The 27,108-nt window shown below is 34.6% G+C and overlaps 1 protein-coding gene across 12 annotated transcripts; it reads left to right on the forward strand.

Annotated features, from left to right (window-relative positions):
* The first annotated feature begins 4,223 nt into the window (after positions 1-4,223).
* LOC149078263 (nicolin-1-like) lies at positions 4,224-26,969 on the forward strand. 12 transcript variants are annotated; one of them, XR_016193923.1, is made up of 10 exons: positions 4,224-4,335; positions 5,366-5,460; positions 9,950-10,087; positions 13,385-13,469; positions 13,983-14,089; positions 15,630-15,743; positions 20,369-20,443; positions 23,852-23,968; positions 25,079-25,217; positions 25,699-26,969. XR_016193923.1 is itself a non-coding variant. In XM_089241881.1 (10 exons), exons 4-10 carry the CDS (start codon positions 9,953-9,955, stop codon positions 25,112-25,114), a joined length of 669 nt encoding a protein of 222 aa, XP_089098007.1. In that variant the 5' UTR covers positions 4,224-4,335; positions 5,366-5,460; positions 8,433-9,525; positions 9,950-9,952; the 3' UTR covers positions 25,115-25,279. The 12 variants fall into 12 exon arrangements, 10 of the variants coding, with proteins under 10 accessions (XP_089098007.1, XP_089098003.1, XP_089098008.1 ...); XM_089241881.1 differs by lacking the exon at positions 25,699-26,969 and adding an exon at positions 8,433-9,525 and having other exon boundaries at positions 25,079-25,279; XM_089241879.1 differs by lacking the exon at positions 25,699-26,969 and adding an exon at positions 8,433-9,525 and having other exon boundaries at positions 4,265-4,450; positions 25,079-25,279.
* The last annotated feature ends 139 nt before the right edge of the window (positions 26,970-27,108 follow it).

A 27,108-nucleotide genomic window follows, 5' to 3' on the forward strand; every position in this document is an offset into this window, starting at 1 on the left:
CAGATCGCTTAAATGACCCGGGACACAGTTCTATAACACTTAAATGATCCATGACACATTTAGAGATCCCTTGAGTGACATGTGGCATAGTTTTAGAGCACTTAAGCGGTCCCCGGTGCGGTTCTGCATCACTCAAGTTACTCGCGACACATGTTCAGATTATTCAAGTGATCCGCGGCATATAATTACGGATCACTTGAGTGATGAGTGGCACAGTTTCCAGAGCACTTAAGCGACCCGGACACATTTCCTTATCACTTGGATCCGCGAAACGTTTAGAGATCACTAAAGTGGCACTGTCAAAGGGGGGGGGGGTGAACTTATCAATAAGGATAGGGGGAGAATGTTACTTCAAGTGCCCACAAACTATCGAAAGGTTTTTCTCGTTTTCGGCTCACCGAGTAAGATGCCATTTTAAGAATGTTTCATATTTTCATAAACGGTGGTTGATGACGTAAGCATTATCCAAACCCCCCCCCCTGTCATCAAAAGTCAGCAAATCGAACTCCCCCCCCCCCATCGATGATGTAATACTTGAATGGCCCCCAATAAGACGTGCCCTGAGTGCAACAAAAGAAATTCCACGTTTGTAAGTGCAATATTTGCTGCGATATTTCAATTCCAAAATTGGAGAAAAGTTGGTGAGGGAGAAACCGCATAAAAACTAACGGACACGTACGTACTTTCCTTCGTTTATGCTGTTCTTTTTCCAATTTTTCTGCGATTTTTGAATTTTAATATCTCGGCGAATATTGCTCTTCGAATATTTGCCTTTATTGGATCTTCTTTTGTTGGCCTCAGAAGAGACAGGGCAAACAACTTTCTGGCTGGAAGTTAGAGGACAGGGAGATCGTGTATAACAATTTAGATTTTTGTTTTATGACACGCTGTATTTTCACTCTCAAAACACATTTTGAGCATTTTGCAAATTGGAACCAATGCCTCTGCGGCGAAAGGTTGAGATGAAGGCCGAATTAAGACTTACAGAACACCCTGTATACACTGTGTACAGTACGTAGTAGACTCGGCATGTAACTAATCACTGGAAATTTCACAGAGGAATGCGTATGTATGGTTTAGTAGTAGTACGTTGAAAAGCAGATTTCATATGCCCTAACACGTATGAGGAGCCTCTTGAACCCCTATTTCATATATTTTTATGGGGGAAAAGGAGACGCAAAACCAGAAACATTTAATAGAAAATGTCGATAAAAAATGAACGCACTGATTTAAAAACCCTTAAATTTAATGAAAAATAATTATAAAATGAGAAGAAATAATTAAAAAAAGTAATGAGAGAAATTTGTAAAAAATATTAATGAGAAAAAATTACATCATAATTTATGATAGAAAAATTTCAGAACAAGGCAATCCTTCAATAATTTGGTGGCCTTTACTTTATTAACGGGGCCTTAAAATAACGCTTATACTTAATTAAGGTGGCCCTTACTTAATTAACTGCACCGGGAATCTCTTCTTCAGCAATTCTGAGTTATCGCGAGAAAGAGATTAAAGTAGCTCATGAAAGTACTTTACTGTGTTTCAGTATTTTCAATTTTTTCTACAAAGTTCATTAAAAAACGTTTGTAATTTTTATCGCCATCAGGAACTTTTCGAAGGTTACGCTTATGCGTACGCCTTTGGGACAAGAGATCATCCAGCCGCAGTCAAATTTGAATTAAGTGAAAATTATCTATTGTATGTAATTAATATTGGTACAGTATTCAAATCGATTCACAGAAAAAAAATTTGGGCCCGCACTTTTATGTGATTTAGCGGAATCGTTTCAAACCAAGTTGAAGAACGTGGCGTTACGTTGTTGAAACTGAAATTATCCAACACCCCTATAGATAAGATTGTATCTATAGGGGGTGTTGAATTAACCCCTTATTTGAAGAATCCAAGACGATTATTAGAATATGCTGTCATCTATGGGCGAGTATATATACTCAAAAGCAATAAAGTAATATATTTCGCAGATAGATGGCAGCAAAGAGAGAGATAGAGAATCGTAGTTTTTCTTTCTTTTTTTTAAATCAATCCCAAATCCCAACATGGGTTACCAGATCAGGAAACTGAGAAAGGAGGACGTGTTCTAGTCTGCGCACACCCCCTTAGTGACGTCATTTATTAAAATTTTACCAATAGATGGCGCCACTATTCCGACTCATAAAAAAACCGACCACAGCAATAATTTTTTGCACCACTAAACCGCTAAAAAAAAGCAGAAACAAAAAAAATTCTGGGAATTTCGACGTCTACTGGTGAATGCGTGTGAGAAAAAAGACACATAAAAACACTCATATCAATGAAGAAATATGTGTTTCAAAAAAAGTGGAGGACAAAAAATTTTTCCCCAGAAAAGAAAAATAATTGCCGAAACCTGAAAAACGGAGGACAAAAGAGAGAATTTCATTGTACTGGAAGAAAACAATGTAGTTAATCCACGACAAGTCGAACTTCGAGGACGTGATTTATCTGTTAAAGTCGAAGTTTTCACTTAATACAGATCCTCGATTATCCGAACGCATCGGGACCGAAGGGTGTTCGGAAAAGACAAACTGAAAATGAGAGGTTGGAAAGGTGTTCGGTTGACCGAGTTGTTTCGGAAAATTGATGTTCGGATAAACGAGGTTCTACTGTAATTGGACTTTTCTTCGTATTTTAGTGTTAGAATTTTTTCCCTTAAGTCGAAGTTTTCGGGAATGAGAGAAATTTAAAAAATAGCATTTAGTAATGGAATTTTTTTTAACTGCATTTAGTAATGGAATTACTGCATTTAGTAATGGAATTACTGCATTTAGTAATGGAATTACTGCATTTAGTAATGGAATTACTGCATTTAGTAATGGAATTACTGCATTTAGCAATATAATTTAGCATTTTAGCTATAGAATTTAGCAAACGCATTCAGAATTTAGCATTTTTTGTGCATTTTTTGACAGAAAATAATCTTGTACACACTTTATTTACAATTCGTTTCATTTATACGAGCATCGTGTAATCCTTTACGCCAAAAACAAGAAAAACTTTCCGATAGTTTGTGGGCATCTGACTAGCATTCCCCCTATTGATCATTCCGCCTACAGAGCCACTTTAGTGACCACTTCGCGGATCCAAGTGATCTGGAAATGTCTCCGAGCCGCTCAAGTGCTCTAGAACTGTGTCACGCATCACTCAAATGATCTGAAAATGCTGATGGGTCACAAGCAGACTGCGGAGGCCTTCTAACTCTAGGAGGTGCTGCTTATACTTATATGCATTAGCGGCAGAGCTGATGAAGTTTTGCTGACAAGGGTGGGGGAGGGGATGAAAAATGACTAAAAATTTGCTGACGTAATACTTGAACAGCCCCTTATGATTAAAATTACTGGGAAAGTGGAGTGCCACTGCCAACCGCAATGCATCAAAATGAATTTCACATAAAAAAAAGTTCATGACAAATCCATCGTAGTAAGTGGATCTGAAATGATCCGATTCCACTGCATTTTCCCCTTTTCTATCAGTTTAGGTTCTTTGATGAAGTCAAGTATGTGATGAAACTTTTTTGATCACGCTTTTCCGAGCCATATTTGAGAAGATACCTGAAAATAAAAAATGTAGATACAAAAATGAAAACAAATCAAACTTAGGCTGAACGCACGTGAACACAGCACGCGAAAAATAAAAAGCTTTCACAGCTAATTAAAGACGAATTATTATTATATTTTTCACTTCACATGTTCACTAGAGTTTGAAGTTTCCATTTCAAGAACTCACAAGTCTTATTTGATCATATTTTTTTTAGAAAAATAATTTAAACAGAGACTCACCTACGTCCTATGGCGTTTTCCTTTATAATCTCGCGCAACAGAGTTTGTTTGGAATCAGCGCTGCCGGTCGTGACGTCACCACTAAAGCGCCCCATTGAGAGTCATAATTCGTACCATATAATTCATAAGTTATTGTTATTGAAAAATAGTCTAATCTGAAATTTATGAAAGAACGAAACTGCTCAAAAAAACGGGACGGGTCATATGGTCACAATATATTTAATCCTAACAGTTCATCAAAAAAAAAAAGTGTTCGCTTTCCTCGCAATAAAATAGCATTGAGTCAACGTCGGAAGAATGGAAATTGTTGGAATTCCCATGTGTTCTGTGTTTGATGGTAACTCTTTCGTTAATATATTTTTTATGACATGTTCTATGCTCTTGTGGAATGTTTTTCTCTAACAGGGGATGGCCCGAAGGCATAAAGCCCTGTATAATTAAAGAAGAAGAAGAGTCGACGACGTCTAGATAACGACGACGGACAAAATAAACAGCCGAATGAAAACCGAGCGATGAAATAAAAGTAATTGGAATTTTATTGAATCGAATTAGTATCGGATTGTGGAATGAATTTTAAACATAGGAAAGCCATCGTTTCGGAGAACGTGCAAAAGGCCAAAAAGAAAGGATTGAAAATTGTGAGCTCGAAAATAAATTTAGCGATTTTTGTTGCATGCGCTCGATCAGCTCTGTGTTCACATTTAGGCACCTTGCTTGACGCCGCCCCACTTTTCATTCACAAGCTTTGCATGAAAAGTGTAATGTAGCTAGGAATCAGCTTTTGTGTCGTACGTCTCGGCCGAGGCATGAGCCCCGACCCGGGCAAAGATGTCCAATTGCAACAGCGTGAAAGATTCTAAGTTAGGGTGGATAGCACTTGATAGGGGGTGTCCTCTTGCCCAAAGACCCTATATGTGTCAAGTATTGATTCACGTGCATGAAATGAACCAAAGTGAGATAAAATTTATGTGTTTGCTTCTGTAATGTTTTCTAAGAAATTTGAACTGCTCATAAAGTTGTTACATGCATATATGTATATATTGTTTCAGAGATTTGAAGTTTTGTGGTAGAACACAAAGCAGTAAATGACAGTAGCTTTGATGCTTTTGGGACACTGGGCCCCAAGGGTGTAGCAAGGGTGGGGGGGACTCGTGGGTCTGGCTCCCCGTAATTTGAGAAAATGACCAAAAAAAAAAGGGAAAAAGATGGTCAAATCTATTGTCTGATTGCCAAATCTACTGAACAAAATTTCTGGCTACGCCCCTGCCGGGCCCACATCGCTATCTTGGGGATCAAATGTTCGTGGTCACGTGAGTCGTAATTTATCAACTCTAGTAATGTGCTCTCAGAAAAAGGTTGGGTTTTCTGTACTTCAGAAAATAAAAACAGTACTGATCAATTGAAGGAATTCCCCGAGATACCTTTCACTGATAGGTGACACAACATCTGTGTCTTCTTGAAGTCAATTTATAAAGCTTTAATCACCTTTATTATGACATCTTTTTGTTTTATCTTGCTTTGTAACAGACCTAATTCCCTTATTTTGCCACTAGGAATGCTGCAATTGTTTTTAATAGATAGAGCATGACCACTATATCTTAAATAGACCCACTGTTTGCATCGTGGACGTCTCCATTTGCAGTAAAAGGTAATGATAGAGAATTATCTTTGGACCTCATTGAAGTAGTATTTATGAACTTGAAAGCAGCTGAATACACTAAAACCCATACTATAAACGTCATTTATCTCTGATGCTTCAAATTACATCTGTTTTGTTTTAGTTAATAAAAAATTCAGTTAGCACAAAATATTTTTAATTCAACTTCATCAACAATAAGAATATATGTTTGAGGGCAGATTAAATATAAAAAAGGTTTTTCTTCTAGAATTGATTAAATTAAAATTTACCCCGCTTATTTTTTTATGTAACAGTTTTCTGTGCCACACAGTCTATACAAAATTTGATGAAAATTCCACAACTGTTTACGTTATACAACTGCAGCAGGGGCCTTTTTATTCAAGACCCGTTTACACGTTTTAAGTGATTTATTAGTTAACTGAATTTTAAGTTGTCGAGTGTTTCAAATGTATGCAGACAATGAGGACTGTTTACATGGCATGTCGTTGATAAGTGATTAAATGATTTAGTTGTTTAGTAAATAAAGATGATTCTATTTTTTTTATTGTAAATAAAAATACACACACATAATTTAAATACTGGACAATAACAAACGAAAAAAAAAAATGCAAAAGAAAAAGAAAGACATACACGTATAATGAATATACACTATGTAACCCCAAGGGACACCAAGTCCTTCCAGCAAGGCAAAAAGAATTTGTATTACATTGTTTCACCGCCAAGTATGTAGTGTAATTATAGAAAAAAGAACAGTAGACATGATGTATAACAGTTCAATGTAAAATGACATCAGATGTAGTGAAATTTAAACAAGATGTTGCGAATATGTTCTGGGTATAACATTAATACACATAAAAATATATAATTTTAAGCAGTAATATGTAAAAATGTATTGTTAATTTTTAGATAATTAGATAATATATTATTAGCTTAATAATTAATTAATTATATTATAATAATAATAAATAATAATAATAATATATATTAATTAATTATAATATTTTTTATGAACAGTTTCAGAACATATCATAATTTTGAATGCTTTTTGCATATTTGTAAATTTCATATTTGTGGTTAGTATTATTAGTAGGTGGGTTTTTTTGAATGAAATGAATTCTTAAGTTTAGGAGCAGTAAATGAAAAACACTTTTGAAAGAGATGTTTTTTGTTTTCGGCACTTGAAAATCATGTTTGAATCTCGCCGCTGTTCTATTTGTTTTTCTCAGAAGCCAATTTTTTTTTTCCGTCGCAAAGTTCGGTAAATATATAATTGTCTGATTTCTAGTGTGTAACAGTTAATTTTACTGTCGTTTTCAGTATAGGCTTGTGTTTCCGGCACAACTCGCTAGGTAGTAAATTGCCTATGGCGATAGACCTGAGTTGTGCTCGGTATAAAAAAAAAAAAAAGTATAGGCTTGTGTTAGCATATTTCTTACCTTGTTATATGTGTTACTTAGTTTTATGATATTACAATGGTATGCTCCACCCCACGCACATAAACCGCAAGTTATAATTGAGAAAATCCACATGTAATCCTCCTCTATCAAATACTTGAGCTTGTATAAAAGAGCTGTGTAAAATCGAATTTTTTTATTTTATCGCAATGAATATTCCATTTCAAGTCATCCTATATCATTACCCGCAAGTATTCGTATTCATACACTCTTTGGATTTTTTGCCAGTTGCAGTTTTGTTGTGCTTGAGTATGATGGATATTATAGAAATAATTTCCACTGATAGATAATCAATGAGGTGTTTAAGTACATCAATATTGTAGGATACAATAATTTTTAACATTTTTGGAGTTGGGCCATCATATCCAGTTACTTTAGTTTCATTTAATTCATTTATTGTTTTCTTCAAGAAAGGGATGTCAATATCCATGCATACCATTGAGTTTATAACTTCATTCCTGCTTTCGCTTTGATCTGTAATTTTTTCTGTTAAGTAGACCTATGCGCATGTGCCTCCTATGAAAATCAAGCGTCTTTCATTAAATCCACTTAACGTATGGACACCTTTTTTTGAGAACTTGTCAACTTAAAATTTTGTTAACTACTAAACCACTTAACGCATGTAAACGGGACCAGACTCACACCCATCATCACTGTATTTATTTAGTTATGCCGTTAGTTAGTTATTGTTTAGTTATTTTGTTTATTCAGCATTTTGTTTATAATCTGTTTTTTTTATAAATATAATGGTGTGAGACAAAAAGAAGTGTGCTTGAGGGAGTTTTCCATCCCCTTATCATTCACAAAAAGACTTCGTTTCTTGAAAATAATTTCTAAATTAATTCATGGCCTTCAGTTGAGAAATAGGCCTATTCCAAAGTCATTTACCATCTCTCATTGCTTTATTTATATACAGTAGAGACTCAATAATTTGCCCCGTTCAGTAATCTGGTGGTTTCAGGCGGGTTTTCTTAATGCATACAAGAGAAAAACATGTCACTGCATGTCTGTGAGCAGAAGTTTATATTCTTTAAATGGACTTTTTCCAATTAACTTCGAGAAACGGTCTTAGACCACGTGGTGCCCTGTGCAAAACCAGCAGTCAGCACCCAGCGCTGTCTTAATTTATGAATGACTGAGGCTGATGTGCATTCAAATTTTCTTTTTACAATAATTATAATAATGCTGATGACAGCTGTAAAATCAAACAAGGGTTTTAAACTATATTGTTGCAATTTTTTAATTGTACCGTTGAGCACTTTTATTTCTGTGAATTATGCATGTAGTGTATAGAAAATTTGACTATCACAATTACTTGTTTTCAGTGCCTTAAAAATGGTGAATCAATTTGCCACTTTAAATATTTGGCTACTAGGTGTCACTGCACATTCAAAAAAAGAAATATTCTTGAAAGTGGGGTTACCAGACGTTCTTTTTGATGTCATTTCAAGTGTCCCCTTACATTTTAGAAAATTTACTCTTTTGTCCTCCTTTTCAGGTTTCTGTAATTTTCTTTTTTTTTTTCAGGGAAATTTTTTCCCCACTCTGAAACATATATATCCTTCATTGATATAAGTGTTTGTGTGTATTTTTCCCACACATGTTCACACACTTTGACCAATCACCATCGAAATTCCCAGAATACAAGAATCCAAGTTGAAAGCAAAGCAGCAGATATTAATCTAACCAGCTTGCTCTTAGAGTATTATGAGAAAGACAGTCAGGAAAATAGCTCTGGAAGAAGAAAACCGCAACATCCATTTTAAGAATACCATTGTCTGCCCACCAACATTTAGTGCAATGTACTGAATACAGGAGAGGCGGAGGGTTACCAGATGTTTACCCTCCTTTTTGATGTTTCAAGCATCCTCTCTTATGTTTTGTAAAATTCATCCTTTTGTCCTTTTTTTTCCAGTTTTCGGAATTTATTTTGTCTGAGGAAAATGTTTTTCTCCCATGAAACATATATTGCTTTATTGATATGAGTGTTTTTATGATTTTTTTCACACACATTGACCAATAACCGTCAAAATTCCCAGAATTATTAGCCCTACTTTTTTTTAGCAATTTTGTTTTAGGTGGGAAAAATTATTGTTGTGTGGCAGGTTTTTTATTGGTAATCTGTTGTGGAAATTGGGAAAATAAATTAAGGGTGCAGGCATCCTCCTTTCTCAGTTTTCAAATCTGGAAACCTTACTTGAAAGTCATTATATGTGACTTTTTCAGTGACCTAAAATGAAATCATGCAAGTACGAATTCCATTAAATTTATATAGTGAGTTGCAAAAGAACCTTCGCTTGATAGAAAAAAAATTAAACAGCATGTTTGTGAAAAAAGTTAAGCTTTTATTGACCATTATTATTGTCGAATGTCTATAGAATTCCATTATCAGTTAATGGTGAAATAAAGAGAAAGTCTGACATTTTTCATTTCCTTAAAAAGCGGGAGTTCTCACACTTTTTCCACATGTAGCATCCTTTTCCCTAATCAACGCTCATCTGCAGCTGCCGAAGCAGTTTAACAAAGAATTTCTCCAAAAAAGCCTTTGTCAGGGCTGCTGCTCCATGCCACCTCTGACAAAGGTTGGTGGTGCACAGAGTTTGAGAACCCCTGTCTTAAAGTAAGTTTTTAAATAGTTTGCTTGTAGATTACAGAACAGCACTGCCTATATTCAGCATTATGCACACATTATGAAATGTCAGTAATTAATAATTGTTATATTTTGTGATTACATTCATTCAGTTAAAACGAACTGTGTTATTGTATTGATCAGCTTGACAGGGTAAAAAACCCTTGTGATTTATTTACATATCAGAGTTTTTCTTAACATTCATTGTATGTTAAGTATGTATACTTTTATTCCTTTCGTAATTTTATTCTTAGGCCGGGATTACACTTTAAAAATTTCATTCTATTTACACTATTTTCGAGTGAATGTAACCAATAATCTTATTGGTTGTTTTTTTTTTTTCAAGTTTTCTAAAAGAACTTTCATAAAACTTTTACAGTGTAATCCCGGTCTTATATGTTTTTTTTCTTCTTAGAAGATGTCTCATGTAGATAAGAAAAAAACCTTGGATTTTTCTGTGAAAGGTCCCTTTCCACTGTTTTTAGAAGAAGATCGCACAGACCACAGATCTGGTTGCAGCATTCTGGATGTCTCATTTTCTGATCCTGTTTCAGTTCTGTATTTGAGAGTTATTTATCTAATTTTTACTTGAATTGTAATTAATACTATTGCTTATAACTGTGAATAGAAATATTTTTTATTAGCTCATTTTTTACCTTTCACTTTGACAATTAATGTATCTTGTCACTTTTTTCTTTGGTTCTCTTATTCATAGCTGTAGAAAAGTTGCTCAAATTCCATGATCAGAAATGCATAATTAAAGGAGTCTCCATTATACATTTCATTTACAATTATATCTTGAGCAAAAAATGTCTTGACTTGTGAGTAATCCATCTTATGAGCAAAAGTTAACTAAAATAGCTTCAACACAGTGCCATCATCCTTAACGCATGGGCCCACCCGGGCACAGCACAGGGCCCCAAGAGAAGAAGGGGCCTCACAAAAATGAGAGATCTGATTGAAGTTTTCTAAAATTTACCAGGTAGGGCCTCAGAAAAATCACTTAGCCCAGGGGCCCATGATGCTCTTAAGAATACCCTGCTTCAACATGCAAGCAAAAGTTGGACATAGCAACTCAAAATTTATGAGGAAAGATTCATTTTATACATGAAAACTCATGTGCAGTTGTTGCACTGTACTGAATAATGCAGTGTTATCCGGAAAAATAATTTTTTGAAGTGTATTTTTTTTTTCCTGTCTAAAATTTTAAGGAGTACAATTAAAAATTTTAGGGTACTATCCCTGTAGTTTTGTAAAGCAGATGGGTTATTTTTTAAAATGAAAAACAGAAATACCTATATATATTTTGCTAATACATCTATTTTACTCTCTAAATTTGAAGGAGATATTTTCACTCCTCAAAAAATATTTAAGGAGTAATTGAATTTAGATGTGTGAATCATACCATTTGGATGTATTGGCAAGCACTGTTTAATATCTTATAAGCAAAACTTTTTTTAATTTTTTTTATTTCAAATATATACAACCGTATAATACACAAATTATAACATAGCAAACATATAAGTAAACATAGTTACACATATACCAAAATACATACTCACATAATACAAACAAACACTTTAGCCTCAAGGGACTGAAAAGTTCTTCCAACAGGCCGAAAGGAATTGGTTATTAAATATTTTTTTTGCAACAGTGTTATTATATTTATTAGATGTGTGTTCAAATGTATTTTCATTTGTGCATATTTTTGAATAGAGTTCAGAATTAAGTTACTTATTGTGAAGCTCAGTATAATATAATTATCAAAAACATTGGTTCAAGTCCCACAAAACCAGTTGCCACCTATCAAATTTTATGTTGAGAAGGTTAAGTAGAATGTGGCCATCACTTAAACCTCCTTTTAAATCAATTATAATTGTAAATTAATTTACAAATTGGGTTTATTCATGAAAAAGGGATAAGTGTCTTCATTAAATTCCCTTCTGACTATTTTTGTGAGAAATATATAATGAAAATTATTTTCACTTTACAACATGCTTCAGTTCGGAGACATCTATTACTTCTGAAAAGCATGTTTTCAACATGGTTAGTTTTTTATCAGTGTTACAAAACATGTAAAAGTGTCTTTCTCCTTGCATTAAGCTGTTTTTGTCCTGTCATTAGATAACCAGAAGAAAGGTTTGATCAAAAGTTTAGGGAAGGGGAAAAAAAATTCCAAATTTCTTGTTTGCGACATCAAGCTGCAATAATGTTTCATTAAAAGACTTTGCTTTGAGAGTAGTGCATCACCTGCTCTAACAAAACAAAGACAAATTATAAATCTGCCGTACCCATAAAACTAATGGAAAAGAAGCAAGAAACACAAATAGAAAAGAAATAAAAATTCAATTGACAAAAAAGTTGTTCAGATTACACAGGTCTGCAAAAAAAAGAAAAAAAAATTAGCTGAATGGGATATTTTTGGTGATTTGTATGTTTTTGGGGTTGCTGAAATCGAAAATAACCTTAGTTTTTTTCTCTAACATGTACAGATTTCTGGCGAACTGAGGTTGGCTTTGCATTAAAACATGCACTGATAAAGAAAGAAAGTGTATCTTTATTATGATAGGTAATGAAAATATAAAACACTTCATTTCTATCAGTTTGCAGTGTTGAACAGATAATCTGCTGAACAGATTCATTGCTGTTGGCTGCGGAACCTTTTTATATTCTCTTTAATGCTTCTACTACATTTTGTTGCTTTCATCTTCAGTTTCCTCCTTAATCATCCAACAACAGTTACAGCTATTTTTCTCATAGAGCCAATATTACAAAACCACTGACAGATTTGGAATCAGTGTCCCAATATCACCCTAAAATCACTGAATTATCTTTGGCAATGATTTACTATATTTGTTCATAGAGCACTGTTTCAATGTGATTCATATGCTGCGTATGGTATTAGTACTGAAATTTAATTTTCACTTTTCCTCAAAAAGTAAACGTGATAGATTTTTAAAATTATTTTTCCAGTAATTAGCACCCAAAAACTATAAAGAACAATAATTATATATTTTTAAGAAAGTTTTTTCATTGCAGACCTGTGTTATCAGTTCTTGTCCACGTTGAAAATGAACTACCAAAATAGATGGAACATGTTACGATTTGTAAGCAAAAATATCAAATTAAATGCTGAAACAGGCAAAATTCCTTGTTGGATTTGCCCGTCTCTGTGAACATGGTTAAGTTGAAATTAATTTTTTTTTTCATAATGAATTTTTAACAAACTCCATTGCTGTATTATATTTCATTTAATGGCATTACCTGCTATCAAATGAACTAAAATATAGTAATATATAAAGGAGAGAGTCCTCAAAAATTTTTTTGGATTTTCTGGTTGACATTTTTGTAACTTTTTTCCCCCTATTTTTTTGTCCAATTTCATGAGAATGACCCATCTATATATATAAAATATGTCCCAACTGGCTGATTCAACAACTGATTCATCATTGCCAAGCCAAAACCGCTGAAGCTAAAAATATGGAATTTGGTCAGTATTATATTTTATAATATAGGGACTCATTACGCGATGGGATTTCTGATAATTCAACCCCTGAGGTGTCATAAGGGGTTCAGATGTTATATGGGAGGAAATCATCTTCAAACAATTTTCAGCTTATCAAACCCAAGCAAGTGAAACCACGAATAACAGCTAGTATATTATGGAAAAACATTTTGAACCTGTTAGAAGATTACTAATTCCTATAGGTCTTGTAGTGTATGTTGTCCCTTTCTCTATTACGTACCTTTTGTCAAATGAGTATATTTTTTATTGGTCTTTATGTTTGTAATTTTATGATTGTATTAAATAAAAAAAATTAAAAATTACCTGCCATATTGTTTTTTTTAGATTGGTGAAATACATTTCAGAAATTACTATACATCTTATCTGTCAATATCGTGCAAGAAAGTGCCTCTGGATAAAGATGTAAGAAGTAAGTCATTTATAATTACAATAGTTTCCTGTAATAAATATATGGTTCAAAGTAGTGAGAAAAAAAATTCGCTGATAGTAAATAAATAAAAAGAGTTCCGCCATATAAATTGTATACTAAAAAAAGGTTTTGAGTCAAGCAAGGCTCCAACTCAAAAACTATACACCGAAAGAGAGTCAGAAAAGGTTGAGAACCTCTGCTCTAAACCATGTTTTTTTTTTTGTTTTTTTTTTGTCATTCAAGTTGTCAATCTGAGTTTTCCTGGGATTCAGTAACCATTTAAGCTGTTTTTAAACTTTTCCTGATTTGCATTATAACTGCCACATCACATTGGAAATAAAAGCTTGTTAAGAACCTGAGATATTTTGGGTTAACTGAAATGAAGCAGATCAAGATTGACGAGATATCTCAGGATTTGAAGCTGTAAGGGTTAAATAAATATAATGAATGTATTTATGTGTGTGGTAGTACACAAAAATGAGCAACCTTTTTTTTTTTTTTTTTTTTTAACAGATCGAGAAATGTTATCCTGGTTAACTTCAATCAAACGTTATTCTCTGATGGCTGATCCCCATTGTGAACAGGGCAGTCAAAACATGATAGTTATTCCTAATACCATGGTAAGTTTTATTTGTGGTTTAAAAAAGAAAACAAAAACGTTTTCTTCCCTTTTGCATTTATATTACTGTAGAACCTTGATTATCTGACATATTTGAGTTGATTCTGTTCCAGTAAACTTAAATTTTTGCATAGAATGTCCAATTTAAACTCTACACTTATTTGCACTTAATCCTTATATTATTTTAATTGTGGTTTATAATAACTGCATTATTATCCAAGTTAATACATAATAATAATCCCACAAATGCTACTAGACTCTCAGGATTGGCCATTTCCAGGACCATCATTACCAGATGCAGAGCCAGTAGATAAAATGATCTGTGGGGCTTCTTCGAGTTGCGAATAATTTTTGTTTATTTGTTGTATTATTTTGAATAATCATCATTTCTATAGTTGAAACATGGCTATTTTGTAAAAATAAAAATTAGCTTATATTTTTATACTACCATGTATTTAGAAGTCCTTCAAGCACAGGCCCTGTGTGGCTGCATCTGTCCCACACCCCTGAGGGCGACTCTGGCCAATTTAATCAACTTTTTTTTTTAACTGAGCACAACTCAGGTCTATCGCCATAGGCAATTTTCTACCTAGTGAGTTGTGCTGGAAGTGTAATTGTGTGTACCTAACAGTCTGAGTGCATATCTAGTGTTGTGTATGATTTTTCAGTGCTGCCATCTATATCTCAGAAGTGAAGTGAGTGATGTGTCGTGACTGAATATTTGTACTGTTTGTAGGTCTGTTGCTCTCTTTGGCGAGACTTTTTAATGGGGAGATCGGCTCGCATTTGCGCCTCGAAGTTGGGAACCACAGAAAACCAACTTCAGCCGACCACCACTGTGGCGATTTATGGTGCAAAAAAAAAAAAAAAAGAAATCAAAACAACATGGCTCCCAGAGCCTTGTCTGCTCCTACCTCTTCTTGTGTGAGCCATGACGTCAATTCATGACCTCTTGGAACAGTCATCGGTGAGCTATACGCAAATAATACAGTTCAATCACTGATCGAGAGATTAGGAAAAATATGTTTTCCAAAAATGCAATAATGCTATTAGATGGCAGCACAAAGTAGTTTTTTTTTTATTCACTTCTATGTAAACAAGCTTGACTTCTATGCAAACAGCTACGGGAAGAAGGAAAATTTTGACTTTTCTCATTTAATCTAAAAGAAGATATGATTAATATTTACCAATGAAATGAGATAAGTAATTATCACTATATTTATCCTTTTGATGTAAAACTAACATCTTGAAAATTCTTTAATGCCATCTCGTACAGAAGTGGTGGTTACCTTGCTAAACTTACACCCACCTTCCCTCTCAGGGATGCAAAGAAAAATTTCTCAATTATAAAGGCTCTGACATTACATATATATGAAGTAATTTCATCAAAAATTGCAGGAAATGAAAAAGTGCCCCTCAAAGGGTTTATTTGTTTTTTCAGAAAAATAATTGTCTGTTGCATGTACTTCCTTAATCATGTTTTTTTTGTTTTGTTTATTATTATTTATAATGATCCTCAATTTTCTTTTGTTTATGTCTAGAGTGTTTTGCCCTGGAGCGGAATAGTATCCATGAGATTCATCTTGAAGCAACCATCCTCTCACTGGCGAAGATTTGGTATCGAAGACCTTTTATTTTTTAAAGAAACAACAAAGGTAATTTGTTGATTCTTTAGAACAGAACAGTTTTTCATAATCATTTTTCCATTAAAATGTATAAAGATATGTAATAGTAATCTATAAAAATAGATTAATTTCTGTAGAGGTTTTGAAATGAGATATTAAGTATTCACCGACATGGTTTAAACTATAGTCATAGTTTTTGAATAGGCAACATACTATAGTCACAATTTTTGGATAGGAGATTGAGAGATACAGATTGGTTAAAAACCTGAATTTAACCATTACATATCGATCTCCTATCTAAACATTGTGACTATAGTTAAAGCTATAGTTTATCACCCCTCCATAACTCATTTGTGCAATTTCTGACCATGAGGTCCTGGTGACAGCTCTCCATTTTAGAGCTGAAACTTGTCGACCAATCGACCAATGAAATATTATTTGTCTTAAAACTTGTCAATTTTTTGTATAAATATAGTTTAAACCATGTCAGTGAATACCACCATTACTTATGCATTAAAAAAATTAATTATTGTAAATGTTTTCTTTTGTGAAAATATGCTGTTCACTTTGTCTACTGTAAGACCGATATTCAATTTTATTTGACATATAGTAAAAACCTTTCATGTGCAGAACAAACAAATTGGTAGGTTTCAAAAATAATATTGGGGGTCATTCAAGTATTACGTCAACATCGATGGGAGGGGGGGGGGTCCGGGTTTGCTCATGTTTGGTGACAAGGGGGAGGGGGTTTGAATGATGCTTATGTTCAATCACCCTTTATAAAAATATGAAATATTCTTAATGACATCTTACTGGGTGCAGGGATGCCGGAAGTCAAAAAAGATTCATTGGTGTTGCTTGATGTGTGCTTGTTTTGCAAAATAATAATAATAATCATAATGGGAATTTAATAAACATAATTTAATAGTAATAATTTAACAATTCCTGAAACTAAACGATCTGAAATCTTTAGACGAATCAAAAAAATAATTTTAAGAAATAATTCCAGCACTTCCGAAATTAAGAATTAATGAAAGAAATATTCCAGAATAGATTGCTGAGACAACTCTGAATTAATGCAAGAAATAATTTCAGAATTGGTGAAAGCCTCCAATAATTTACAGTAAGTTCAGGCAACACTGCCTATAGAAGATGGGTCCCTGAACCAACACCACCTATAGAAGGTAGGCAGTTTTGGTTCAGGGCCCCATAAAGTGTGGGGGCAAGGTGCAACGGTACCTGTCGCACACCGCTAAGGGTGGTTCTGGTATGGGCCATTTTTTCCAGCAAGGCCCAGTACTTCGACCACCTGCTTATATCTCTTCGTTGAGACAGAGCTGCAGGCCATGATCTGGTTAGTGGGAAGAGGAGGCATGGGCCATTTAATCGCCAATTCTTTTGAACCAGTGATTTTCAACATTTTTTGACTTGCTGAGCCCTTTTTTGTTGTAATTTCTATGGCAGAGCCCCGTGGGCCTTTTTTTAAAAAATCAAATTTGCTGATTCATTTATTTCCTCAAGCAATCAAGCAGTGCCCCTGGGAAGCTCATGCGAAGCCCCAAGGACTCCACGGAGCACTGGCTGAGAACAGCTCTTTTAAACCACCTTTTTCCTCAAATATTTTATTTGAGTAATCGGTAAAATATGCACATAAAAATTGTGTAATATGTAACCAAATTATTTGGTTATAATATAAACCAAAAAAAGTGGCAGAAAATAGATCTCCCCTCATCCTTCAGCCGAGAATCCAGGTCAGAATTTCTCACGGGCCCCTTCTAAAGTCAGTTTATAGAATTTATAGTGTAAAAGACATAAGGGTAACCAGATTCATGACGGACTGCAGTGATAGAGCCCTAACCTCTTCCTCACATATTCCCAGGGCCACCATTACCAGAAGCGTGGTCCGGTGAGAAAATAATAATGGGGAAAAATTCATCTCAACAATTTCAGGCACAAAAAATGTTTAGAACCCTTGACCTCTATTTTACATATTTTGTAGTGGAAGGAGTAAATCGGCTTGAGTTAGGACTTACAGTACACCCTGTATATGTTGGCACTTGATTGAATTTTCTAATGTATTTCCTGCAGGGCCCCAAGGCTGAGAACTTTATTTAGTGGGCCTCTAAGCCAGGTTTTTCACAGGCCCTTCTATAGCGAATTCATAGCATAAAAAAACAAAAAATGGTGGTTATTGTCTCAGGCCCCAGGGCTGGAGCCCTGTCAGCCCCACCCTTGTGGCGGGGCCCATGACTTCTTTAGTTATGCTCACTACAGTATCAGATCTAAGTGCAGTAAGCTAATACACGAAATACAACAATGTAAATAAATCGCAAAATATTTCTGGTATTAATGATTTTCTCAATCGAAATGGAAAACAAGTACGAACGCTAATCGGAAAAGGAACTTTTGCAAAGCGAATTTTTTTGTTTATGTAATACATTTCTACAAGCGAAAATTAAAAGGTGAGGTGTCAAAATGTCTGTTTTATTCATGTTTTTTTTAAGAATCGAAAAATTCAATTTTTCTGAATAATCAGTGAACATATTGTAATCTTTTTTTTCTATCTCGCACCCACAAAAATGGTCTCCCACACCCCCGATTAAGAACCACTGCTGTAGACAGATTACCATTATACAGATAGGCAACTATACTCTTTTCGCTCTCACTTCGGTCCTGATGTAAATAAACCGCTGTACCAATTTTTGATATCACTCCGTATCCTTTATCTCTATTGGTTGTAATTTTACCCGCCCCCTTCATTACGTGTTCCGAACACGTGCGTTTTTGCCTCAAACACGATATTGTAAATTCGTTATGAAGAATTTTCCTGAAAATTTTTTTTTCACTGTTCTCCAAATTTTGTTGAAATGAAATATGTTGATAACACTAATTAAAATAGAAAGAGGTATATATCTCCCAAAAAATTGTGTGAATGAGAAAAAAATCTTGTTGACAGAAACTTTGTTTATAGGAGTCCAGAGCAGCTGCAAAGAAATGAATTTTGAAATGGCTCTGCCAAACCAGATACACACGCATATTTCATTTATGTCATCAAACGATAAAGAAAAAAACTCTTTTTCTTGCAAGACCTCTTGAAGAAGCGTATATCAAATGTGTTTGCGAATAGGAATAATAATAATAAAATGAAACTTCCGTTTAAAAAGGGGACGGTAAAGTTTGAGTGAGAAAGGCGTATCTCCTGTCAACACCCACCCTGAAGACATAGCAGCAAAACCGCTTTGTGTGTGACTGATCTTTAAAAAATATTTTTTCCCGTCGTCAGATAACTTTGAAATAATATGGAATAAATATTAAAAAAAAATAAAAATTATGAGTTATTTTTTGGTATGAGGGGGGCAAACGACAAAGGACTATATTTTTGGTGGTGTTGTGTTGCACAGTAAGAAAAGGTGAAATGTTTTTCAACCAATCATTTTGGGCATCGCACACGTGTTTTTATTTACATCGGGACCCAAGTTAGAACGAACAGAGATTAGACTGCAGAAGTGTCCAAACAAGATTTGAAAAAATATCGGGAAGAGGGACTTATCGTTGTGTGTGTACTGAGTATCGTTAAGTGAGGCTTCACAAGAAAAATATTGTTGGTATGAGACAGTATCCCTGGGTATGAGGTACGGAATACACACTATTACAAAGTTAATAATACAATAAAGAAAGTTGTTTAGATAAAATTCAACTCACATAAGGTATAAAATCTGCTCCTTCATCAATGACAATATGAAATTTCTTTGAGGAAAAAATTTATAATTATTTTTTTTTCTGCTCTGTGTGAGAACTTCCCATAATAACCAGTTACCAATGTATATGATGTGATGTATGTATATATATGATGTCAATATGTATATAGTTATGAAAACACGTATAAAAGGAACCAGAAGGCAAATAAAGAGTATGATTGCCTACTCTAACTTCAAAACTGCTAGTCATTGGACAAAGAGAATTCAGGGTGGTGGGGGGATTACCAAGCAGCCTGATTAATTTTTTTAGGAAAAGAGTCGAAACTTCCCTTCCCTACAATCTGGTTCTTTTGTGTACAGCTAAATTTGTGTTTAGAATTACTGCAAGCTGGACAGGAGCCATTGCAAAGAAGTGGGGCTGTTGCTTAATTTGCGATTGCCATGACTGGAAGGCAACAGCAGGTTTTGTCTAGCTCTAGTTTCATCTAATAAAAGCGCTCTGCTTCAAAAAGAATTTGAGCAACACATTGCAGACACGTTGGAGAAAGTGGGAGGTGGGGATTCAGGAAATAGAAAGAAGATCCATAACTACAATGCAAAATGGGGTGTTCTCCCTCTGCTCAGAAAAACCCGCTGGGGATAAAGAGGGAGATGAGCAGACACTTGTCGCTTTTGAAGAGAAATGGTGAGCAAGATCTATATTGAGAAAACTCTTGTCTTTTTGCGAGCAGTTAGGTCATCTCTTGATGATGCTAACCACTGGTGTTGGGGGAACATTCACTAAAATGAACTCATACTGATGACAGCCTTTTGCCATGAGAATCTCTCTTCCAAAAGGTTGGTACGGTTTAAAATTTATTATTTGCCCGTAGCATATATTTTTAGACCATTGCTATCCATTGCTGAGTTTTCATCACCATCAAGTGTTAGTGAATGGATTCAATTTTTTTTTCTCAGGATCAAAAGCCATCTACTTATATTCCACGGATGTTTGCGGGCTCTAAAGGAGATTGTAATAACTCTCTAGTGGAGGTAAGTGGATGGAAATATACATAGTTTTATGTGCCGCTATGGTGGTCGAGTGGTCATAATGACGGACTCGCATCGCGGGGACCCGGGTTCGAGCCCCACCGTCACCACAGTGGTGGTCGGCTCAAGTTGGTTTTCTGTGGTTCCCAACTTCAAGGCGCAAATACAAGCCGATCTCCCTGTTAAAAAGTCTCGCCGCAGAGAGCAACAGTCCTACAAACAGTACAAATATTCAGTCATTACACTACCTTCACTTCACTTCTGAGACATAGATGGCAGCACTAAAAAAAAAATCATACACAACACTAAATACGTACTTAGACTGTTAGGTACACATACTTACACTTCCGGCACAACTCACTAGGTAGAAAATTGCCCATGGCGATAGACCTGAGTTGTGCTCGGCTTCAAAAAAAAAAAAAGTTTTATGTGAAGAAAAATATTGCGTTGTCTATTATTGTACGATACAAATAAAATTTAATTTTAAAAAACCAGTGTATTGAAGAAAATAAATATTCAAAGAGAGTAATAAAGGACCTAATGCGTTTTGGAACCTATTGTATTTGTTGATGTTGCTTTAGTAATTTTCCACTATTCAAACTTGGCTGAGAAAGATATATTAGAAAACACTTTGAAATATGACCTTTTTTATGCCAAGATTTTTCCTAGGCCAATGGCCACACTACATTTTTTTTCTACTGTACATGCACTCCATGATTTACGAACATGATCTGTCCTAGCATTGTCTATAAGTTGAAATCATGCCCAATTTGTTAATTTGGCATCAGAAACAGTACAGTCCTGTTCTAGGTTGATAGAACCTGCATACCAATGTCATTCAAGCGAAACCAATATTTGTAATGACTTGGCTCAAGAGCATTATTCAAATTTGGCTGAAAAATATTGTCAGCAGCACTCCAAAACCACAAAAGTGCAAAAAGTTACTTTTGAGAATAGCCTTAACCTTTAGGTTTTTCTTCTCCTCGACATTGAAATCCTGATTTTTTTAGACATAATCAAACCTTTAAAAACGTGCTATTCTCAAAAATAATTTTTTTCACTTTCTTGGATTTGGTGTGGTGCCAATGATATATTGTAAGCGCTTTGGGGGAATATTTGCACATTTGGCTAGTTTCTCATGTTTGATTTTGAAGATAGCTGTTGACATCTGAGCACATAACATCAATGCTACAGAAATATAAATGGCAGTTAGGTTCCACACTAAATAATTCCAACATAGCCAACTCCTCAGAAGTGAATGGCGATAGACGTCACAGTTTTTATCTCTCCCCATTCCTTGAATAAATTTGTTTCTTTTCCTTGTTATTTGCCTTTATCATTGAGTCCTGTAATTACAGGCAATGGGTTATTATTGCTCCTCCATGTCTCCACAAATTGCTCAATCGACAGAATTATAACATTCCTAATCTAGTCCAATGCCTAGGTTGAGACACTCATTGTATGTTGACCCTTACATTAAGGTGGGTTCACACTACTCATGCTAGGGTTCCTTGCAGAATAATAGTAATCTATATATATAAAATTGATTTTATGTCTGTGATCATATACACAAATGTGTTCTCTATACAAATCTACAATTTTAGGCAGATCGTCGCCAAATTTTGTGCCTATAAGAAACTGGACTCTAATTGAACAACAGGCTATTTTAAAAGTTAATCAGAGCAGATCGAATGCCTGAAATAGTCAAAAACTGTTGGGCAACAATGGTTTTTGGGCCTCAACAATAACTTTTGGAATGTTTACTTTGGTTACCGTGGTTCCCTAGAAATGCGTCTCAGACATGCATATGCTTTTACAATGGTTTGTCACTTTTTCAATCCTCCCAGTAATTGATGATAACCCAGGTAGTGCCAAGTACTATAGCTAGTAATAAATAAATATGCCTAGCTTTTTCTTGTTTTTACTACACTTGCACAAACCATGTTGCCACAGCTTTCTGCCATACAAAATTCAGTTTTCATGGACTGAAAATGAATTCATGTTAAATGTTGAAATGAGTCTTGATAATCCTAGGTGAATGAGCTGAGACCACCTCGAATTACTGAAAATTTGGATTATCTAGGAGAAACAGCGTTTGGGGAGGGGAATCTGACTATATTTTATGGCAAATTTAGTGTGCATATTGTGTAGTAAAAAATTAAGACAATACAAGTTCCATCCCAGGACCAACAGACTGGTTGGAGCTTACTCTCATCTGATGAAACTGTTCGAACTTATTTTCTTATTTTCTCTCTTTAGGCCTACATATTCGTACTTACGCTTACCTTTTTAATTTTAATTCATTGGCTTAAGTCATTAGAGATTAGGGCTGCCAAGATCCATCTCCTGTTCATGATGTAGGCTGATAAGGGCTCTATCATTGGACCCAATACAAATTTTTATTTTTTACTTTATAAATTTGCTGGGGAAGGGACGTAGCAGAAAAATTTAGACCTGGGGGACCCACTGTATTCCTTGAACATAAAGAACCCTTTATTCTCTGGTAAGAGGCCTCTTCAAACTGAAATTACTCGCATTCATAGGAGAAAAAAACAAAACAAAATGTGTTCTTAGCAAAAAACAAAGAGGTTTTGAGGAGCAATTTCAAAAAATTCCAGTATCTCAGATCACTCAGAGTCTCAAACATTTTAGGCTCAAATTACTGAGGCTCTGCTGCAGGGGTGGCCAAGCCCTAAGGACACAGGGTGCTTAGGCCCTCCCTCCATATTTAGATATGGCCTTTATCTGTTTCAGTTTTCTATATTTTCCCTCTGTACAGGGATGCAGAAAAATAGTAGTAGACACTGTCTTTCTTTCCCAATGCTGTGTAAACTCTGGGAATTTTTTTCACAGAATCATATTTCTTCATATTTACATGATCCACAACTCGTGTTATACTACTTGGTGACTTGGTGTTAGAGTAAGTTTTATGATTAATGGGGCCCTCTTCCCACCTCAATAAACTTTTTGAGAGGGCTTAACCCCCTCCCTCCCCCCAAAAAAATTCATGGGCATGTAATTATATTATACAATGCGTGTGCTCCCCCCCCCCCATGTATACGGTCCTGAGTGTCATACACTGGGGTGTCCAGCGACTATGTCCAAAGGTGAAAACAAAACAGAAATGCATTGAATAGAAAAGTCATCACATAATTTATTATTTTAAGAGCACTTACCATACTAAATAAGGGTTTGTCGACCATCATTCATAAGAAAATGATTGTTATAAAAGTGAAGAGAATTTATTTTTGATTGAAAAATCAAATAGAATTGCTTTAATTTTTGAAAATCATTTACGTGCCACCCTTGCTTTGCTGTATTTTTTGCCACCTTGATTATAATTTCTAAGAACTTCAAGCAAAGTTTTCCATAAATTTTAAGCTCTCTCTTGATTGTTACTACTATTTTTAGGTGCGGTCTAAAGATTCAGCAGCTAGTGCAGAAACAGGATCGATCTTACAGGGCTTAAAAAACTTGACAGAGCAAATGAAAGCAGTTCACACAGGTGCTACTGTAGGAAGGTTTGAGGTAAATAAAACTTTTTCCCCTTTCTCCTTCAATAGTTCTCTCAGAAGCAAATTAATCAACGCATCAACAAAGATTTGTATCATATGTTTGTTCTCTGCAATGTCTTAGAGGCTGGTAAATCATGTTATTTGCAATTAGCATTACATTTTTCTATTTTCTTCCACATTCAAAAATATGTGTTTCTGTTTGTGCTGACGTATTATTATTAAGAAATAAGTGACTTCACACACAGTGGATTTTGTTTAAGATATTCTCCCATTTAAGAAGTCTTATTTCCAGAGTCACAATCGTAAAATATTCTGTTTAAGAATTTTTTCTACACAGTATGTTTTCATTGTATTGCCCCAATGATGATATCTTAAGCAGGATCCGCAGTATTATCCAGAATTTGTTTGTAACCAAATGTTAACGAATACAAAGAGAAGCATTGTCACTCTCCATACATCAAATATGAAGGACTGGTTACCAAGCAGAGATGAAGATGAAGTTCGGAAAGAAAATTCACAGTGCCTCTGTGAGAAATCAAACCATCAACCTTTCACAAAGCACTTGCCCAAACTGAGAGGTTGGCAGTTTGATTCCCCAAAGCAGAATGTTTTGCATTGTTCTGCAACGAGCCCCTGGCTGACCAGAAATGTTCTGTGGTAAAAATTCCCATAACAGTGTTTTCTACATTTTTTAAAACTTCTTTCAGATTGTTCTACAGTAGCACTGATTATTCTGCGATGTACGTCACAGATTTCAGCACATTTCTACTTTAGGGATTTGATTTTCCCATAGAGGCATTTTGAATTTTCTTTCTGAACTTCATCTTCATCTCCACTTGGTAACCAGTATTTCGTACTTCGAATTAACCAATGCTCATTTAGTGGTCTTCATGGTATTTTTGTTGTACCTCTGTATTAAAAAAGGTTCTAACTTCTAATCAGGCATCAAACACCTCTTGCGACACCTCTGAACACCTTTATACATCAATTTAATTGGTCATATAGATGTACAAAATTTGCTTTATTTGGCATAGATTTTGTCAGTAAAAATTAATGGGAGGTTGAGTCTATGTATATGTTATTAATATATATATATATATAAATATGTTTATCAATTTCATAGGTGGATGGTTCTTATGACATCAGTCATTTGGTATGATGGCTACTGCAGGTCTGCATCTAAGCATCTAGTCAGAATCTAGTCTGTGTTGACTGATTGGATCAGAGGAAAGGCTTTCAATTCATGTGTCTGTCTATGAAATGTATATATAGTTTAATACTTGCAATCATTAGATCTATAAGTAAAGATATTTTAATCTTTTGATCCAATAATTCAGTATAACTACATTCGCATTCTAATTGAACTGAAAGCGGCAAATATTTCTAGACTCTAGTTAACTACTCCGATAAAAACAACAAAACATACACAAATTTCTATTGCACCCATATATGATGTGCATTATAATGTCAACAAATTAATTAATTTGTATAAATAAATTATGTTCCCCCATCACGGGTTTGAGATTTTGTTTCTCCTACATTAATTTAAAAAAACAATTCTGTTCAAAATACAATCCTGGTCCTTCACCAGAGAAGCTACTATTCTACTATTTTGACATCAGAAGGGTGTGAGCAGTGTGGCATAATCATGTTGCATTTGTAGTACCTACCGATTCTGTATGTTTGCGTTTAAAAATGTGTATATATTTGTTCAACAGGTGCTGTCTTTTACCTTTTTTTCAGAATTCAGGAGCTTGCAAATAGAGTGAATATTCTTCCACATAAAATTAAATGTTGTTTATGTGGTGCTCATTGTAATGAGACTTTTTTTAAGGGTAGACCAACTTTCATTTGCTTGTAAAAGTTTGAATACCAACTCCAGCTAACCCACCGCTGCGCCTGTCACAAGGTTAAACCTCATCTTTGACAATACAAAGCCACAATGATGCTCACACAGTGGTAGAATGAAACCTGAAATGTAGGTAAACGAAACCTGAATGGTAATGTGTTTGAATAGCAAATCAATTAGAAAATTTTTTTATTGTCATTTACATTTTAAAAGAAACATTAATGAAAATTTATTCATAAAATGAAACTGTATTTAGTGCTTTGGAAGCATATTAATTGGAATAGTTTAATTCCAATCTCATGAAATGATTGTAGTATTATTGTCTGGTATATATTAACAGTTGCTGTTTGAATAACATCAGGAATTATTTTCTTAAAGAGAAATTTCAGGGAATTTATTTAATTTCTTCACATGGAAAAAATTTGATGAGCCGATTTATTATGTTTATCAAATGTGATTATGTATTTTTTTGTATATTGTATGATATATAATGGTGTCCTAGTTCATCATCCACCTTATGTTGCAAATGAATTAAATGTATTTGTCACAAATATATCTTATCACTTTTGTCACAACACTGTCATTTTATGCATTAGAGATAAGGTTCTTAATCTTTTATGTTTCACGAATCTTTCGTGCAATAAGATGAAGGCCATAAAAAGCCTTTTCAGAATAATATCCAGCATGAACTATAAAATTTAAGGTTTTTTTTAGCCTTAAATTTAGTCTGACCTTTCACAAGTCTTGTGTAGATAGGTGTAGGCCTATAACTAATAATGAGATAAATTTTAATAAAAATCTGTGAAAGGAACATTAAAATAAAAGTGAGGAATTAGAAGACGGAAAGAAATACTATAACGAGATGTATGAGATTGCACCAGAAACCTGAGGATGTGCAATCGAACACTCAACCACCTATTTTGAATCAGATGAGAAATATTGTATTACTCTGATTATCAATGCAATCTAAAGTTGTATAACGGTTTCAACAGAGAGAGCTTCCCAAAACCTTCGCCTGCCCCTCATGATGCTATTGATACTACCTTCCTCACTCGTAGCAACGAATCAGATCATGGCATGTAAATTTCTCCATGCTCAAAAAGGAGCAAAGAGAGTAAAAATGTTATTGGGACATGCAGTTTATATCTAATTCCAAAATGCTTCTTCTTTAGATATCTCTCACAACGAAGTTGATGTACTAACTGTTAGGTGTGGGGACTTCCTGTGGTACCAGTGTGCTGTGCAATTGTCTCGGCACCATTTCTGTTGTGCCTTTGTATAAAGAAAGATTCTGACAAGAAGTG

The sequence above is a fragment of the Pholcus phalangioides genome, unplaced genomic scaffold (genome assembly GCF_987345545.1).
Source record: "Pholcus phalangioides strain wild (caught in Gottingen) unplaced genomic scaffold, Ppha-v1.0 ptg000014l_1, whole genome shotgun sequence".
NCBI classification, from domain to species: domain Eukaryota; kingdom Metazoa; phylum Arthropoda; class Arachnida; order Araneae; family Pholcidae; genus Pholcus; species Pholcus phalangioides.